Source organism: Heliconius melpomene, chromosome 10, assembly GCF_056956725.1.
Source record: "Heliconius melpomene rosina isolate 202511_hmr_F chromosome 10, ASM5695672v1, whole genome shotgun sequence".
Lineage (NCBI taxonomy): Eukaryota > Metazoa > Arthropoda > Insecta > Lepidoptera > Nymphalidae > Heliconius > Heliconius melpomene.
This window is the reverse complement of record NC_140398.1, coordinates 3,233,334-3,250,959: the sequence shown is the minus strand read 5'-3', so window position 1 is coordinate 3,250,959 and position 17,626 is coordinate 3,233,334. Positions and strand designations below refer to the sequence as shown.

Genomic DNA, 17,626 nt, shown 5'->3' with positions numbered 1-17,626 from the left:
TTTTTAAATTATCTATACATATAAATAGAATTGTAGTGTCTGTCTGTAACTTCAAAATAACCTAAGGGAATTGAAAATAATTCATTTTTTGATTGGTAATCGAATTCATAACCATCGCGTTTACTGTCAGATCGTCAGTTACGCCACTGCGTCAAGAGTCTCCAGCCAAGTATATATATATATATATATATTCTTGAAAAACCTTTCCCCCGAATTGTATTTGAAATTGCAACCATTTCAAGCTAAAGTTGCAACAAATTGCAGTAAACACTATAAAATAACTCAGTAATTTCATGCATTTTCCTTAGATAATGTTCGCTAAAGAATTGCTGGGATAGGGATGGGATCTTAATTATAAATGTAGTTAAGACTTATTTATAATTATCTACTTGGAGTTGAGGCTCTGGTGTGGTCAGATGCGCTACTCGTGCTCTGCCACATAACCTCGACTATTCGGATAATTGATTATTCAGTTAATCAATTATTATTGTAGTTACGAATGTCGTTAAGACCTATTTGTAGCTATACTGGGCTGGAGCAGTGAAAGGCGAGCGTCAGTTACTGTAAAGGGGCCCCTGAAGCCTACAATTGTGGTCGCAAGTCCACGGCACTGCTCCGAGCTTCACACATCATTTAAAGAGTAAGATAACATAACATTATTTATTTACCCACCTACTTTGTTATTTATTACACTTATAATTATAACCCCTCATAATTGGTTTACTTTGAAATCGTTCAGTTAAGCTTTTAGTTATTATTTGGTTTATTTATTTACTCAAGATTTATTTATTTGTTCACTTCACTATTTATGTCAAAATTACCTTGCTAAAAGTATTTGTACATGTGTTATGTGTTCACATACGAGTGGAACCAAAGGCCAGGACGTGGTCAAAGGTTCTACTCGTTTATTTTTTATGCCTATTACCCCCCTTCTCCGACATATATATAAGTATGAAATTATAATTTATAACCAGTTTATTTTTTTGCACTCCCACTAAAATATTTAACTAATAATCGCAATTCCGCTATATTCTCCATACATTGCTTTCTACCAATTGAACTCAATAGAAAATTTCCGTACAAAATCATCAATGTACGTAAAATATGTTGAAATCTCCAATGTTGTGATAACATTTCGATCAGCTGACATTGACATTTAAACTCGCTACCACTGTCTCAGTAATCGCGATGCGGTACACATGGCTCATAGTGGCTTGCGTGTTTATAAGTGTAGCACACAGTAAGAGATACGAGACGAGATGCAAGCTCGTCCGCGAGCTGGTTAGAGTGGGATTTCCACAGCATTTGTACTTTGGACAATGTAAGTTTTGGTTGTTTTAGTTTGGTTTGGTTGTTTTAGTTTTAGGCCAGTGGTTGCTCAGGGGTTCAAGTAATCATGACAGGTTGTGAGTTCATTCCCGGGGGATGAAATGTTTAAAATTTTCATTTTCTTGCTCTGGTAACAAGAATTCGACGAAGATTCTTAATGGGAACTGAGTGTCCTAGGTTTAGGTTTCCAGGTTCTGCTTACTCTGCTTGCAGGATTAAGCGTTAAGCTAAGAAATAAATATAATGATATAAAATATACAATTATAAATAGTAATTAAATAATTTAAGACTATATCTTTTCTTAACACTTCCTTTACTTTTAAATATTCACTCTCGAATGTCCGACCGTGACAATGTCAATGCATAATATACTTAGTCTACAGTCAACTAAAGGAATATTTAGACATTAAGTTCTTTCTCTCTGTCTACTTGTTACTATATTTTCATTTATTTATTAAATAAATATTATATTAAATAATTTACTTACTACTATATTTTCAATTACATAGTAGAGTAGTAATTTAACTATGACGTAACAAGGCAAAACATTAATTATGCTAATTAACTTTTTTGTATTGTTAGTTAATAAGTACTCTGTACTTTATTCGATTCTACTTTGCAGAGGTTAATTTTTACATTAAATTTGTGCTTGATCAGATTCGGCAAATTCCTTACATATTTTTTCTTTTTCGCACTTTCACGCGTATCCCGTGCGAGTGTTAAAACACAACCCTCTCCACTTTCCGTCGGCAGGAAGAGCTATATCGTGATATATCAATGACAACAAAAAACGAACGACGAAATGGATGTTTAATAAATTTTAACAATTTTAATCAAACGGTTAATGATTAGAAATTTGACTTAGCTATTTTTTACCATCAGGCACCAAACCATATAAGAAACTTATAGTCCAGGTCAAACTGGAAGTAATCTAATTTGCAAGTTTATTAAAACTTGTGCGAAAAAAAATTCGAGCTTGAATTTTATCCCGAGTAAACACAGAACTTGGCACCCATGTAAATCTCACATTTTGATGGGATGGGCTATAGCCCATATAGGCCCATATATGGGCTATAGCCCATATAGCTCATAGACTAATCTTATAAGATTTGTCATATAAAAATATTCAATTGTAATCGGATCCGACTGCGACTTGGGTTTTCAAGCAAAATGGACGACGGGAAGTGAGTTAAAGTAGTATAGGAAGATTTTATTAATAAATTGTTTCAAAGATAGAATAGAAGGAAAACGTTTTAATTTTATTTTATTTTAAAATCTTTATTAATTTTGAATTAAGTTTTCCTTGTGGCTGTATATAAAGGAAATTATTATACGACCTACGACTGTTCTGTCATTTTATGTCATCTGAAAATTAGACTAGAACAATGTAGATTGTTTCGTTTTTACTAAGATTATCTATACATTTAAATTTATAGATGTGTTTTTTCACTTATTACTGTCTCTATTTTCTTTAGTAAATGTTTAAAAATAATATTGAGACCAAACGTGCAGAGGGACACAAACGTGTGACTGTTAATACTAAGGTTGTGAGTTCGATTCTCACTTGAGGGATCTCTATAATTAATTTTTTGATTTATTCTCTCTGGCTTCGAAGCAAAAAACGCAATGCCTCCAGTATTCAGCTGAAACACTAGGCTCCCTCTGCCTCTTACTACTTCTGGTTTACAGCGTGAAGTGTAAAAAAAATGTTTATAAGTAATGCGTAGTGTTGAAATATAATTTTAATTATAATTTTATTTTCTCCGATGTGATTTATACCCACTACCATTGTGTTCCCCACCCATTGTACCCACTCCCAGTACCCACTACCACAGCAATCACAAAGATGTATTTTATAGCACATATGAATGTTTTTTCATATAATAACAGTATATACATTTTCTTTTATTAGAATGTTTTAACTGAATTAAAACTTGTCGCCAAAGTATAAAAGTTCTACACCGCGCTAGAGTAATGATACCACAAAAATATTACTTTAACTTATTTCCACTTCATTTGCATAAAAATATGAATAATTTATTTACTTAGTAGTTTTGTTATTTAAAATTCATTTTAAAAGTTTTTTTTTGTTTGTTTGTTTGAACGTAACTTGTGGGAGATTTAATGTTGGCAACATTAAATTAAATTTACTTTTAGTTTTAAATGAATAACTTAACGTTTTCTTTTTATTTTCATGGCCTAAATAGAAATTTATTAAACGAGAAAATTGTTTGGCTTAAATATTTAATTTACCAATCGTTACTTTATAAAGAAAGATATTATTTAATTGCTATCTGTATATACCATATTACATAAACCACTGACAATGTCAACCAATGTGAACCAATTACATTTTTTTAATGTCTTTTCAGGGGTGTGTCTTATTGAAAAAGTAAGCAACAGAAATACTGCGGCTTTCGTAGTTACGCCAAGTGGCAAGAAGTTTTATGGACTTTACCAGGTAAGAATTTATATTCTTTATTTCTTTTTCTTAAAAATATAATTCGAAAATATAATTCATATAATTCGTATAATAATCAATGAGCGGTGTTTAGCTCCGCAATACATACACAATATCTCGGACGTAAGTGGGCGGTGTGGCGGAGCGTGGGGAACGAAGTGTCCTAAAAATAGGTTCCCTCTGCCGACCTTGTTATATGCGGGATATATAGTCAAACTAAAAGAATAAAAAACATATTATCGTTCAATATATATTTGTAACAAACAACCCTACATACAATTCTACCCAAAACGTATCTGAATAAATCTCAAGATACGGCACAAAAACAGTTTGTCAACAAGACATTTTATAAGTATAAAATACGTCCAATATATTCACATACCAACATATATTTAGATTCCAGCCAGATGGTGCAGGGAGGGCAAAAAAGGGGGCGAGTGTAATATTGCTTGCGAATGTGAGTACCAGCTTCTGCTCTTATCTTTACTTAGCCTTCATTTCAGGGTTCTTACGGTTAATGAGAATTATGTATTAAGGTAGAATTTATATGAAACTCATATTATAATTAGTTTTTATTTTCTATATAGCTTTTATTTTTATTTTCTGAGTCCATTCGGGGGAATGGATTATTATTTAAATTTTTCTTGTCCTGGTACGAAAACAAATCGCGCCATTTCACATGGAATGTTTTGAAAATTGGATGGAAAATGTGTTTAGCTTTTGAGTTTATGACTTATTGAGACTCCTAAAACTACGTTCTCTCTGCCTACTTAGAGGACCTAAAACTTGGCCAGTGATTGGTGGAAAGGAAGGAGGAATATAATTTTAAGACACTCCACTACTTCTCCACTTTCCACTCGTCCTCTACTCCACTCGTCCTTCACTTTTCTCCAAACATTGCAGGCATTGCGTATTGAGTGGTGGAACTCAATACTGTACCTTGCCACGTTACCAGGGCACGATAATAAAAATATTTCTTTTTTGAATTCATTAAATGGGAATCGATTCTACGACCAACAATCTCTCGCTTGTGCCCCAGCGCTTTACCATAATAAACCTCATAATAATTAAAGATATCATTCATTATATTCTCCATAAAAAAATCAACTGTACAATTCAAAAGCAAAACCAACTAGAATTACTCTAACAACATAAGTTCGTATTTCCTAATTGAAATCTAAGACGACTAGATGAGTGATAGCAGCGCTCAGCGCTTGATCGATCGCAGTTATAAGCCAATTTCTAAGTAAGGAATGCTAAAGCTACTTCGTATTAACAAATATATTAACGTTAAATGGTTCTGATTTCTAAGACTTAGGTCGTGGATTTATATCCGGAGTACCTTTTTAAATTATCTATACATATAAATAGAATTGTAGTGTCTGTCTGTAACTTCAAAATAACCTAAGGGAATTGAAAATAATTCATTTTTTGATTGGTAATCGAATTCATAACCATCGCGTTTACTGTCAGATCGTCAGTTACGCCACTGCGTCAAGAGTCTCCAGCCAAGTATATATATATATATATATATTCTTGAAAAACCTTTCCCCCGAATTGTATTTGAAATTGCAACCATTTCAAGCTAAAGTTGCAACAAATTGCAGTAAACACTATAAAATAACTCAGTAATTTCATGCATTTTCCTTAGATAATGTTCGCTAAAGAATTGCTGGGATATTATGATCTGCAGCTTTGCAGCTGTAAGCTTAAGAATGCAACCGGCATTTCAATTGGCAGAGTAAAACGTGTTAGCCTGACTTCTTTATATTGTTCTAGCAGAAATACTTCACTCCTGTCATCTTTCCTTTGCTTAAAACATAATATTTGTCATATTATTATAATTATGTTAGTTCTGATACTTTTTTTTCATATTTTTAGCTTTACGCTTTATCCAGGGTAAGGTAGATAACACTGGGTTCTCAGTTTCCAGAGGGCCTAGTCTTAAGATACATTTCCAACTTTTCGCCGAAGTCTGGGGGCATTTAATATTTTCGTTTTTGTCACTTTGTTAACGATGTAAAGCGCGGCGTTGAGTTCCACCACTCTACACACAATGTCTCCAGAATTCGGTAGAAAATGGGAAACAGAGTATCTTAGCACTAGGTTCTTTCTTTCTACCCCTTTATATAACCTCCAAAGCTATATTATCTTTAAGCTTTCACATTACCCATTAAATCAAAGTATTTTAAAGTCAAAATAAAGTTTAATACCAGTTTCAAAATATACTTATACATTGTATGGAACGTTAATGAAATCATACTTAAATTTTTAATGACACCAGAGCGGATTGACGTTTCGACCGGTTAGAGAGGAACCTCGGGTTTATTGTGGTTCGTAAAATACAAGGTTAGCTCTGTCCCGGCTTAGCGTTTTAATCATCTCCACTCGAATGGCTGGCCATTGCAGTTTTGTTACGATAGTCTTTTAAAAATTGGGAAATTTTAGTTTTTAATATTTCGTTGCTTTGGAGTTTTCATTTGTGATACTAATTTCGTTTGTTAAATTATTTATATATGTAGTGTTTATCGTATTTGGTATGTACGAGTATGGTGTTGATTTCCGAGGCCTAGAATAGAGTGGCTTTTCCCTATGTCCCTTTTTTTACAGCTTCACGCTGGATCTCGCAGGTACAGTACAGTGTAGGCAGCGTGGACTTAGGAACCTAGTGTTAAGACAATCTGTTCCCCAATTTCTGTCGAGATCCTAAGGAAATGCGTGTTGAATGGCGGAACTCAACCGTATTCCCTCGTTACCAAAGCACGTTTCATTTCCTGAGCGGGAATCAAAATATACATTTAAACGACAATCTAATGAAATTAAAATTGTGATTTATAATCTCAAATAGCCTGCACTGAATTAGTTAATTCTTCGAATCACATTTGCAAATTAAACTTTGCAATTAAATCAACCATATTAGTACTGGAGATCAATAAAATATGAACAATATTGTATATTAATTAAAAATAATTTTTAAATTTTAATTCGGATTTAAGTCAAATAATTTGGAACCTGCATTACTTTAATATATTTTCGCGATAGTAAAACAAAGTATGAAATCTCTCTCTCTCTCTATACTCGTTCGCAATCCGTTTGTCTGAACATAACCCGGCCAGTGTCACTGTTGGGGACATAAAATGGATCGTAAAATAAACTTTTAGGTAAGAAACTGTAAACGATGGACTGAAAAGTGACATATAAAATTTTTATTTTCAAAATGAATATAACCGTAAACTTGACTAAGTTTTGTGAAAATTTTAGAAAATTTATACAATATTTAAATTTAATATAGAATAATTGAATATACTTATTTAAAATATTCATTAGAAACAGTAGAAAGTGCAAAATGATGTTTCAAGTCTTTATGTTTACCCGATCTTGTCTTACTAAGCACTATATTACAATATATTTATTTCTCTATTCTAATTCAATATTTAATTTTTCTGTCGCTAGAAAATACGTTCACCACAGTTATCCCTTGCCCAAGATAAATTTACCAGAAATTAAATTGTAGAAATACTAATTTAATATTATTACTTTTTAGTATTTATTATCACTAGTTTATATATTTATTCAATAAATATGTCTTTTTATATAAACGTAATTAATTAGTAAATAGAAAGCCATAACTTTTTCAGAAAAGTAAATTCAACACTTTAATTTAACTAAATTTTTCATCAGCATATCAAAATATTATATTAAACATTTCGAAACTATTACTTTGTTTGTATTTTATTTAGTGACGTGAAACTTTGTCGTCTCAACATAAACCTCTTGCAGAATACGAATAAAAGTGGAATAAAGATTGCTTTTAAAACTCTTGCATTTCTAGTCATTTTCGTGGTGGTGGTGGTGGTCTCGCGTGCATGAATTTTAACTAAGTTTATTAATCATATAATCCATCTTGGTATGCTAAGTTTGGTTCAGGTGGTAATAAATGAATTTAAACACGGACTTGCGAACATTGACTTTGAGTAAAATTTGAGTTTACGACGATGTAACAAATATTTAAATAATAGAAAGATAGTATACATTAAGTTATGATTACCCCTCAAAATTAACGAGATATTCGTGTTATAGTTCACATAAAGGAAATTGCGAATGCTAATCTATCCATACCTATATTATAAATTCGAAAGTAACTCTGTCTGTCTGTTTGTCTGTCTGTCTGTTTGTCTGTCTGTCTGTCTGTCTGTCTGTCTGTCTATCTTTTACGCAATCATGGTCAAACCGCTAATTTAATTGTGATAAAATACTCATATAGAGATACATGAGAGTACCGGGATGAACATAGGATATTTTTTTTTCTTATATTTGTAATATTGTCGATATATACTAATATATTAAAATATTTATTAATTTGACATACAATTTATTCCGCCATGTTAATAACAACCGTCGTTGCTAAGCAACCATTTACAAAGTTTGTTGTTAGAAAACGTCACCCAAAATAAGCTTGCTTAACGCATCTCTCTATTGAAAACTGTAAATAATTTCATAAATATATTTAATAAATATTCTTATAGTTCAAGTGGGCGTAGCCGCGTTCGGGTCCACTACTCTATATATATAAAATCGAAAGGTCACTCACTCATCACGAAATCTCAGAAACTACATGTGCTAGGAATCTCAAATTTTGCATGGGAGTTATTTATAGGACGTAGGTGCTCGCTAAGACGGGAATTTGCAATATTCGACTTCTAAGGGGTTGTTTTTGGGGTCAAAAGTTTGTATGAAACTTCGTTACTATAAATGGTAGGAGTCTCAAATTTTGCTAACGTCACTAGGACGTAGTCATGGAGACAGAAATTAATAATAACATAGTTCACGCGGGTGAAACCGCGAGCGGGCCGCTAGTACTCGTATATATCTAAAATAACAAATTATATATAATCAAAATATTTATATTCTAAGTAATTTGTTTCCTTTTCAAAGAAATAAATAACAAAAAGCATATATTTACATAGATTTTATCACCAGGAATAACAATTACTATTTAACATTTTAGCGCTCCTCGACGACGACATCCGAGATGATACGGCGTGCGCGGTAGATATATTCTACAAAGAAGGCTTTAAATACTGGGATCAGTGGAACAAGAGGTGCAAGAACGATAACCATATAACTAATGAAATTTACAAGTTAGTATCTTTTTTCTTAATATGTATTATATAAATATTAGGATTCGTTTTTTTTATAATTTGTTAGACAAAACTATTTAATTATAATCTAATTTTAATATTTAATTAACCAATTTTTTCATATATTATGCATTCTTTAATGTATATATACTTCTAGAAGTCAGCCAGAAGTATCAAATAAGATTCTAAATTCAAATTAATTGTTTTTATTTCTCAGTTATGGATAAAGTGCGACGCTCAGTTTCTCCACTTAACCCATAATATCTCGAATTCAGGCGGAAAGAAAAGAAGGGAGAACCTTGATTCTAAATTCTTCTTGCTCACTCTTTTAAGTGCGGGATACAGCGTGAAAAAAATAAAATATATAATAAATAATTAAATACTTAATAAATAATTCTATTATAGATGCCCAGATTTAGTATCTCAAAGAATGAGTCCAGAGCGAACTTACCAAACTGAAAAGCGTATCCAAAGGGCGATAGAAGCATGGGAGAACGCGGATGACGTTAGCTACGTCATAGATATTTTTCACGCTTGATGTTTTTTTTCCTATTATAAATAATTAATATATATTGTTATTAAATTTTTTTACAAGTTTTAATTTTTGTGTTTTATTTTTATGTCTTCTATTTGGGATAGATTAAGTTTAGATAATATAATGGAATATTTAATTTTATTGCAAATTTCTGAAAAAATTAAAACAATTACAAATTAAATTAAATTTCCTTAATCTTCTATATTACCCTATTTTAGCAAAACATGAACCGTTAACCTGTTGAGGCTATCGAGGCGCAGTTGTACAGAATCTGAAAGATATCACGATGGTTTTATATTCGATTTCCACTAGGGAGAATAGTTATGTAATATAAACATTTCTACTCCTCCGCTCTGATAAAGCGCGGAGTTAAGTTCCGCCGTTCAACACACATTCTCTCAAAAATTGGACTGGAAAAGAGGATTGAGTGTCTTAACACCAAGGTATAACTCGCTGTACGGGAAAAAACGAGAAACTGATTTTTTTCTTATACCAATCAACAATAATAATTTTATTAAAAGAGTATCTAGACACACCCATTAAAGCCGACGCCGGTAAGTATTATTACAGTGACAACACATACGTCAAAGTAAACATATTTATTTACTTTAAAGAAAAGTAAGAGCAAACGTTGAAAATACTGAAAACATCCATCTTACTCCACAAAGGAATATCACCGACCGACGGAAGTTTGTTTATTGTTTCCGACTCCGGGTTGACGCCTTCTTTAAATGTACTTGGATATTTTGCATGTGAGTCCTCGGTTTTGAGTTTAGTTCTTATTTTTGTTTGGTGATAATATGATTAATATATAAACTATATATACAAGAACCTTGTTTACTGACTGACAGACAACGCATAGCCAAAAAAAAACTACGCGGTTGATAGCATAGTTAGCTAACTAATATAATATATTTTGGCAGGTGTCCATTTACGTACGTATAATTTTAATTTTAGGTACGTATAAAAGCGCCCTCAAATAATTGGCAAAAACAAAAGGTTAGAGGCAAAAAAATGGATAAAAAACAATACAATTATTGTAAAAACAATAAATTAGAAGCCAGTGCAGGTTGCCCATGCTTATCTCGCTAGACTCTAGTCATATTCATATATAGCCATATATACAGGAATCAGGTATATACAGGTAGTATCTTAAGGCTGTCATGGTTAAGGCGTCCCGATCCCTACTTTCCTATTTTTTAATGCATTGCGTGTTGAGCGTCGGAACTGAACGCCGCGCTTTGCCTCAGCACCAAAAGGGGAAAAATGAAATAATTAAAAATATTTCACTTCCTCGAGAGAGGATCGAACTCACAACCTGTCGCGTTTGTCTGGCAATATAAAATAAATGTAAAACGAATATATATTATAAAATACAGAAAATATCCTTGCCGACACAATTATAGGAACGCAGTACGGATGCAGATGGCGTTGTTATCTGCTCGAGTGCTCGAACTTAGCTCTCGAGTTTATTTCAAGAGTTTTCAAATGTTCCGCGCGAACTCTTGCATATTCATGGAATGTTAGAATTTATTTCATTAATATGAGAATAATAATATAATATTAGTGGATTTATGATATAAATGCGGATGATGGGGTTATTTTTTCTGTGCAGAAACATTTTACTACTAACTAGGTAACTTAGTGTCCGGTATCTAAGCAAAAAATATGCCGTTGAGTTCCGCTACTCAACTCACAAAGTCTCTAGAAATCGGCAAAAAGTAGAGAGCGGAGTGCCTTACCAATATGTTTTTTTGTTTTTGAATAAAAAGTTAAAAAATAGAGTAGAAATAATTTCAATATCTGCTATTCAAATGTTACATTACAGTCTTACTTAGGCCAAAATCACATTCACCAGACATTTCTCGCGCAAAATATTTTAAAATTTAAATATAAACGGAAACAAAACAACTAAAGCTTTTTACTGCACTTGTTTCTTTGTCGCAAAAGTGCATTGGATTTTCGTAAATCCGAACTGTTTTTAACCGGAACAGAGATTACTATAACATACAGATGATGGCCCAAGCTGTTGTACTACGAGCTACTACTATACCATTCTAGGTACTTCTATAGATATGCTAACGGATGCAGATGGCGCCTTAAAGTTCAATGTAGTTCAAGTTGTCCTAGCCTGATTCAAAAGTTCACAATTCTCGAATGTAGTGTTGCCGTATAGAAGAAATAGTTTTCAATTTAAATGAATGAATAATGAAGATATACAAGGAACACTCACTGAAAGTTACGATAGATTTAAGATTTGAAATGTGTTAAAGAATATCTGAGAGTACTTGTATAAGTACTATACTAATTTCAGGTCTTTTTTCAGGCTTATGCTACAGCGTGTTGAGTGGCGGATCTCAACGCCGCGCTTTGCTTCGTTACCTCTAGTGGGAGTCGAACCCACAACCTGCCACAATTTTTAAACCTACATATTTATTTTAAAGTTATACAAGTAATTTTATAATAATTTCAGCTAGTAAACCTTATCAATACTTTTTCTAGTATGTAGTGTAATAATTTTTCTATAAAATTCAAAACAAAACATAAGAATAGCGCTATTTTAAAAACAAATTAAAGAAGCGACAACACAATTTCAATATCAAAACTGAATCTTCTGAGATAGACAACGTTTAAGCTATTCCAGCTTCATTTATATTGACGAGAGTTTTGTATGTATAAACAGAGTGAAATCGCTTAACGGTTTTATGTAGAACTGAACTCCAGTACATAAAAGCCTTAGGGAATTTAGAATAAAAGTCAAAATAGTATAGCAAAACTGTCGCTACGCAGGTGTGACTCGGGGGAATCAAATGGTACAACCGTATAATATACTCGATTCCCTTCAACTGTGTTATCTCGAAGGAAATTTTCTCATTTATAATGGGATTTGCTTTGCTCAAAATGATAGAAAATCTTTAGAACGTTAAGTTTACATTCGTGCATCGTTGGCTTGCAGGTTAACGTCGTTAGGTAAATTAATGTAGTGTTCAAATATTATTTGGTGAAAAAATATACTGAGTTGGACGGTTTTTTGTAATATATATTTTGGGATTTCAAAATAAACTTATTTTTTTCAAGTGTTTGTAATTATTTATACGACCCTAAGATACTAAGAAACTATTAAAATAAATATCTGTCTGTCTATATTTCTGTTTGTACAGGCAAAGCTGTGTGCCAGAAAATTGAAATATGTAACATTCCTTTTCCTTGAGTGAGAATCGAACCCATAAACTGTCCCATTCAGACACACTTTGTGTTCCTGCCACGGCTCTGGTCTCAAGATTGGTAGAGAAAACTTATTTGCAATAAAAAATATACAGCTATTATATCTCACCCATACAAAAACTTTATACAACGAAACTAAATAAAAGACGAATATTAAAACAAAAATCATACACCAAAGTGATGTTTAAAAAGAAAACAGATTATTTAAAGAAATTCTTATACCGAAATACAATTGTAAAAGTTGTTCTAGTGTCTCTAACGCAAAGTTAGAGGTGGCACATCTGCGTCGTCGAAAGAGCATTCGCATGGCAGTATTTCTTTAGAACTGTTGGAAGGATTATTTTAAAGCTTATTTTAATGGTGGCAATTTGAGAAAGTTACGAAGCGTTATGTTACGGCGTGTGCACGGCTCGATAAATTCAACGGGTTTAATTTTTTTTAATCCGTTAGTATTTTTTTAACGTTTGTTAGTTTTATATTGGATGCTTCGTTTTACTTAACAAAAAAATAGATTCACGCTTTTCCTGTATAGTAGGGTGTCTACCCTACTATATTAAAAGAACCAAATGTTCCCTACTGTAATGTTGAGTGGCGGAACTTGTCATCACGCTGAGAGAAGATTGAATCCAGGCTGTCTGATTGTAAGCATCGCACTTACAATTAGACTTACTTAGAGAGATATCTTAATTATTTTTTAGGTATGGGTTTAAAATATTTTTCCCTATATGCTGCTCCCGTAAAAGGAGCGCAGACGCTTCCACCCTGTAGATAATTTAATATTACATAAAGACCTAATTGCTTTAGGTCTAACTGTTGAAACATTGAATTTAGGAAATCTGTTCTTTATTGCAATTTAAATAGCACAAAAACTAAATAGATATAAAAGGCCATGCCTAGTATGAACAGAAAATCCATCACTACCATTATAGCAAAATTTATTAGTGTTGTTTACAACGCTATTTCATCACAAATGTTTAACTATAAATTATTCCACATATACAAGCGAGTGACTGTCAACGTGAGAGGTAGTGGGTTATTAACACTCGAGGGAATGAAATCTTTAATATTTTCTTTTTGTCGTTTTGCCGAGCTAATCGCCGCTCTTTACCTCGACATCAGTGTCGAGGTAAAGCGCGGCGATTAGCTCCGCCACTCAACACGCAAAGTCTCCAGAATTCGACAAAAAATGGGAAACGGATCCTAACATTAGGTTCCCTTTATCTACCCTGCTGTGTGCAGAAATATCGATTAAAATTTGAGTCAAATTTAGTTCAGTCTAATTCTCTATGAAGTAATTTAAATTTCCGCTTCGTATCATAGTATTAGATGTACTCGTACATTTATAACGTCAAAAACGACTGCCGTAATAAAGCATCACTGTAATTGCACTGCAATCCTAAGTATTCACATTTCGCCAACCCTACAATCTTTTAAGCACAATTTTCTCGTATAAATATAGCTTTTAATATGGCTTGACCTATTCTTGCTTGGAAAGTAAAAAAGGGGTTTCCGAGGAAAATAAATTATGAACCGTTCCAGGGTGTTTTATTCTTCCGCATTTTGATGAGAGAGACATAAATTTAGGGAAAACACGTACACCACAAAATTTTTTGCGTCTCTCCTGCGGGGTCTAAATATTTCAGACCGTATAGTAAGATTCTTATGTGGCCGTAACCTTTATTTGCTAGGGTTTATAATAAGAATAATGTTATATGTAAAAAAGTCACTCTGAACGTATGTTCATATATTTTGAATTATTATTTATATAATATATTTTTTTATTTTTTACCCTACAACCCCGCACACAGCAGGATAGTCAGAGGGAATCTGTTAAGACTATCTGCACTCCACTTTCCGCCGAATTCTGGAGGAATTGCGGAATAGCGGAACTCAACGCCGAGCTTTGTCTTGTCATCAGAGCGAAAAAAGGAAAATACGAATTTAAATAAATATTTAATTTCCTTGAGTTGGGATCGAACCCACAACCAGTCGCGTTTACCATCACACTTTGAGCCCTTGGGTCGCGCTTGGGTCGCTGTGGCTCTTTTGTATTTATTATATTATTTTCTCAATTTTACAAGACCATACAATAATTATTTTTTTTGCTAATATTATCCTATTATTAAACTTATTTTTATTTATTTACTTATATCAGCTATATCAACTTAACTTGGCAAAACCGACGCTACAATAACCTCGCACTTCAAGTTACGTGCAAACCGCACGAGATCGGCCACCAGGTAGTGAGAACAAAGTGAATAAGCAATCCAATTATATCGGAACTGTTGACCTCGTATTGGTCTTTGATAGGTCAGCAGTGTTGAGGAGATTGGACTGTTGGATAGAACTTTAAGAATCACCTTTGGCGGGTTTGTTAATTATCAGCCTTCTGTTACTTGAATGTTTTTTCTCGTTCAAAGTAAGAGGATCAGATCTACAGTTTGTATTGATGCAGGCTGGATTGCTAAGCCTTGGTAAGCTATTTCAAAGAATAGAACAAAAACCGGTCAAGTGCGAGTCAGAGTCGCCCACTAATTGTATATGTAATGAACTACAAACATATTTTTTTTATATATTTTTTTCTGTAATAGAAGTATAAATTACCATTTTTCGTATTGTTTCTTTTATTTTTTCTGTAAAATTTCATTTTTTGCCAAATTTCATAATTGTAGATTCACAGAAGGTACCGTAAAGATTTTGATTAGGCTGCTAATTTCACACTAAATGCAGCAAAGTGGTCTAAGATCGACACCAGATGGTCAAGACGGACAATAAAGTAGACGGACAATAAACATAAAAATGCATTATGCTTCAATTTAGAACTTGATTATTTATAAAAATACATAAAAGTAAAGATTAATTCTTATACAACAAATTGAATGTTTCTTCGACCCATTATGTTGGCAAGCATTTATTAAAGAAAGATATTATACTCCTGAGAGTGAAATGGGGCATTGTAAATTACACAAGACGTTAAAAAAATTTCTCGACTTTAGTAAATATATATCGCAATTCTAATTATCATCAATAATGTCGGAGTTTTTTTAAAGATTTTTAGATGAAAAATCCAAATATATATACTATGACTTTAGTTGAAGCAGTTAACAATTTCCAAACTTGCAGGTTGGACCATATGAGTTTTTTTACGTTCACGGCCGCAAGAACAAAGGGGATAAGTAATTCAATTATATTGGAATTGTTCAGCCGGTATTAGTTTCTTTGACAAGTCAGCATGATTTTTACAAAGTTGGCTTACTGCTTGGGTGAATTTCAATACCTAGAAGTAAAAAAGTGTTATGACCGTTCCTTTATATACTGATATATAAATAAAATAAATATAATAATGATGAATTATAAAGAACCTTTGAATCAAAACTACAACAATCGTATGTACAATCAGGTGCGCTACAACAAAAATTTGAGAATGTTCTACAGTAATTTTACTTGACGGAGTGTCTTAACACTAGGTTTCCTTTGCTTTTACACTACACTACTGCACTAGGTTTCCCTGCTGGGTGCGGGATAGATCGTGAAGCTGATTTTTATTTGAAGCCAGTCTGAAATTGAAATACGATCAAAATAAATATAAATAACATGTAGAGACATTCCCTATGAATGAACGAAATATATTCACACTAGGTTCCTTTTGCCTCCTTTGCTTACGCGGAATACAGCGCGAAGTTAATCTACTATTAACAGTCAAAATTAATTAATCCATATATCATCATAGGTGAATACGAATGATATATTACACACTTCTACTGAATCAGTACATTATTACTTAGGTATAGGGAAAGGGAAAGGTCCTACGATATTAACACATAACCTTATTAGCGGAGTCGTTTGCTCTTATAATTAAATGACTCTATTTATTATCTCCTTCGTTCTTTTCTTTTACTACTTTCTAGTGTGGTCCAAGTGTTTATTGGATATATTAAAATATATAATTTCTTAAAAAAATTCTTAGAAACAACAAACATGGTCCCGCAACTAGGGATAGTTTAACATGATAATGTTTTTTTTATTTAAAATGATCATTTTTAAAACAAACAATTTTTTTATAATATATCTGGAATCTTATATATCTTTTTTGAGGTCATCGGGGCGCAGTGAGACATTATCTCGCTGTTAGCATGATGGTTAGGTAGGTAGGTTCGATCACTCGGGGAAGCGAAATATTTTTATTTTGGACCTTCGGTATTGCGGCGTTAAATTCCGCCAGTCTACGCGTAATGTCTCGTCCTGACGGAATACTGAGATCGAATTTCTTAGCACCAGACTTTCTCTACTACTACTTTCTAGACTACTAGCTTAAAAAAGAAACAAAAATATTTCAGAAAAATCTAAACAAAATCAAATATTTTATAAAAGAGACTAATGGAAGACGTCAGACTAACACTTTAAAATGTAAAATATTTTCATAATATTGCATATATTTACTAACAAAGCTTACAAAATAGGTTAAAATAAACGGCGTCGATCTGACGTGCCACTGACATGCTCCTTGCGCGTGACATTTCAATAAATTATCATCAGTGTCAATAGAGGTTTCCATATTTCATAAAACAGGAATTAGAGCAAGTTTGTTAAGGGCACGTTCACTTTATACTAAACATTTTATATGTATAGAAGACTAGCAGAGGGAAATCATTTTTAAGACCCTCCGTTCTCCATTCTTTACCCGAATTGAAGATATTACGTAGTGAGTTGTAGAACTTGACGACACCGTGGTGAATGGTGGAACTTAGTGTCGCTGTGATGAAGGATTATAAATGGTTATTAGTAAAAATCGCATCAAAATCCGTTACGTAATTTAAGATATTTAATAATGCCACGGGATAAAGCATTTTATTTTGTATTATTTAAAAATAAAAAAGAAAAACTTTCATAATAAAGTAAAAACTTGCCAGCTTTTACCATAAAATGTTGCTAGAA

The 17,626-nt window shown here is 32.6% G+C and overlaps 1 protein-coding gene across 1 annotated transcript; it reads left to right on the top strand.

Moving 5' to 3' along the window:
• Positions 1 to 1,173: 1,173 nt before the first annotated feature.
• LOC146535174 (lysozyme-like) lies at positions 1,174 to 9,495 on the top strand. Its single transcript, XM_085191215.1, has 5 exons — positions 1,174 to 1,321; positions 3,702 to 3,790; positions 4,187 to 4,247; positions 8,799 to 8,931; positions 9,337 to 9,495. The coding sequence occupies exons 1-5, from the start codon at positions 1,189 to 1,191 to the stop codon at positions 9,467 to 9,469; spliced, it is 549 nt and encodes a 182-aa protein (XP_085047341.1). The 5' UTR covers positions 1,174 to 1,188; the 3' UTR covers positions 9,470 to 9,495.
• Positions 9,496 to 17,626: the final 8,131 nt, after the last annotated feature.

What these genes read in the sequence shown, in the direction of transcription:
- LOC146535174 (XM_085191215.1), top strand. Translation starts at nt 1,189, where the DNA reads ATGCGGTACACATGGCTCATAGTGGCTTGCGTGTTTATAAGTGTAGCA. An exon ending in AGTTTTATGGACTTTACCAG is followed by an intron (nt 3,791 to 4,186) that starts GTAAGAATTTAT and finishes ACATATATTTAG; the next exon opens with ATTCCAGCCAGATGGTGCAG. An exon ending in GTGTAATATTGCTTGCGAAT is followed by an intron (nt 4,248 to 8,798) that starts GTGAGTACCAGC and finishes TTAACATTTTAG; the next exon opens with CGCTCCTCGACGACGACATC.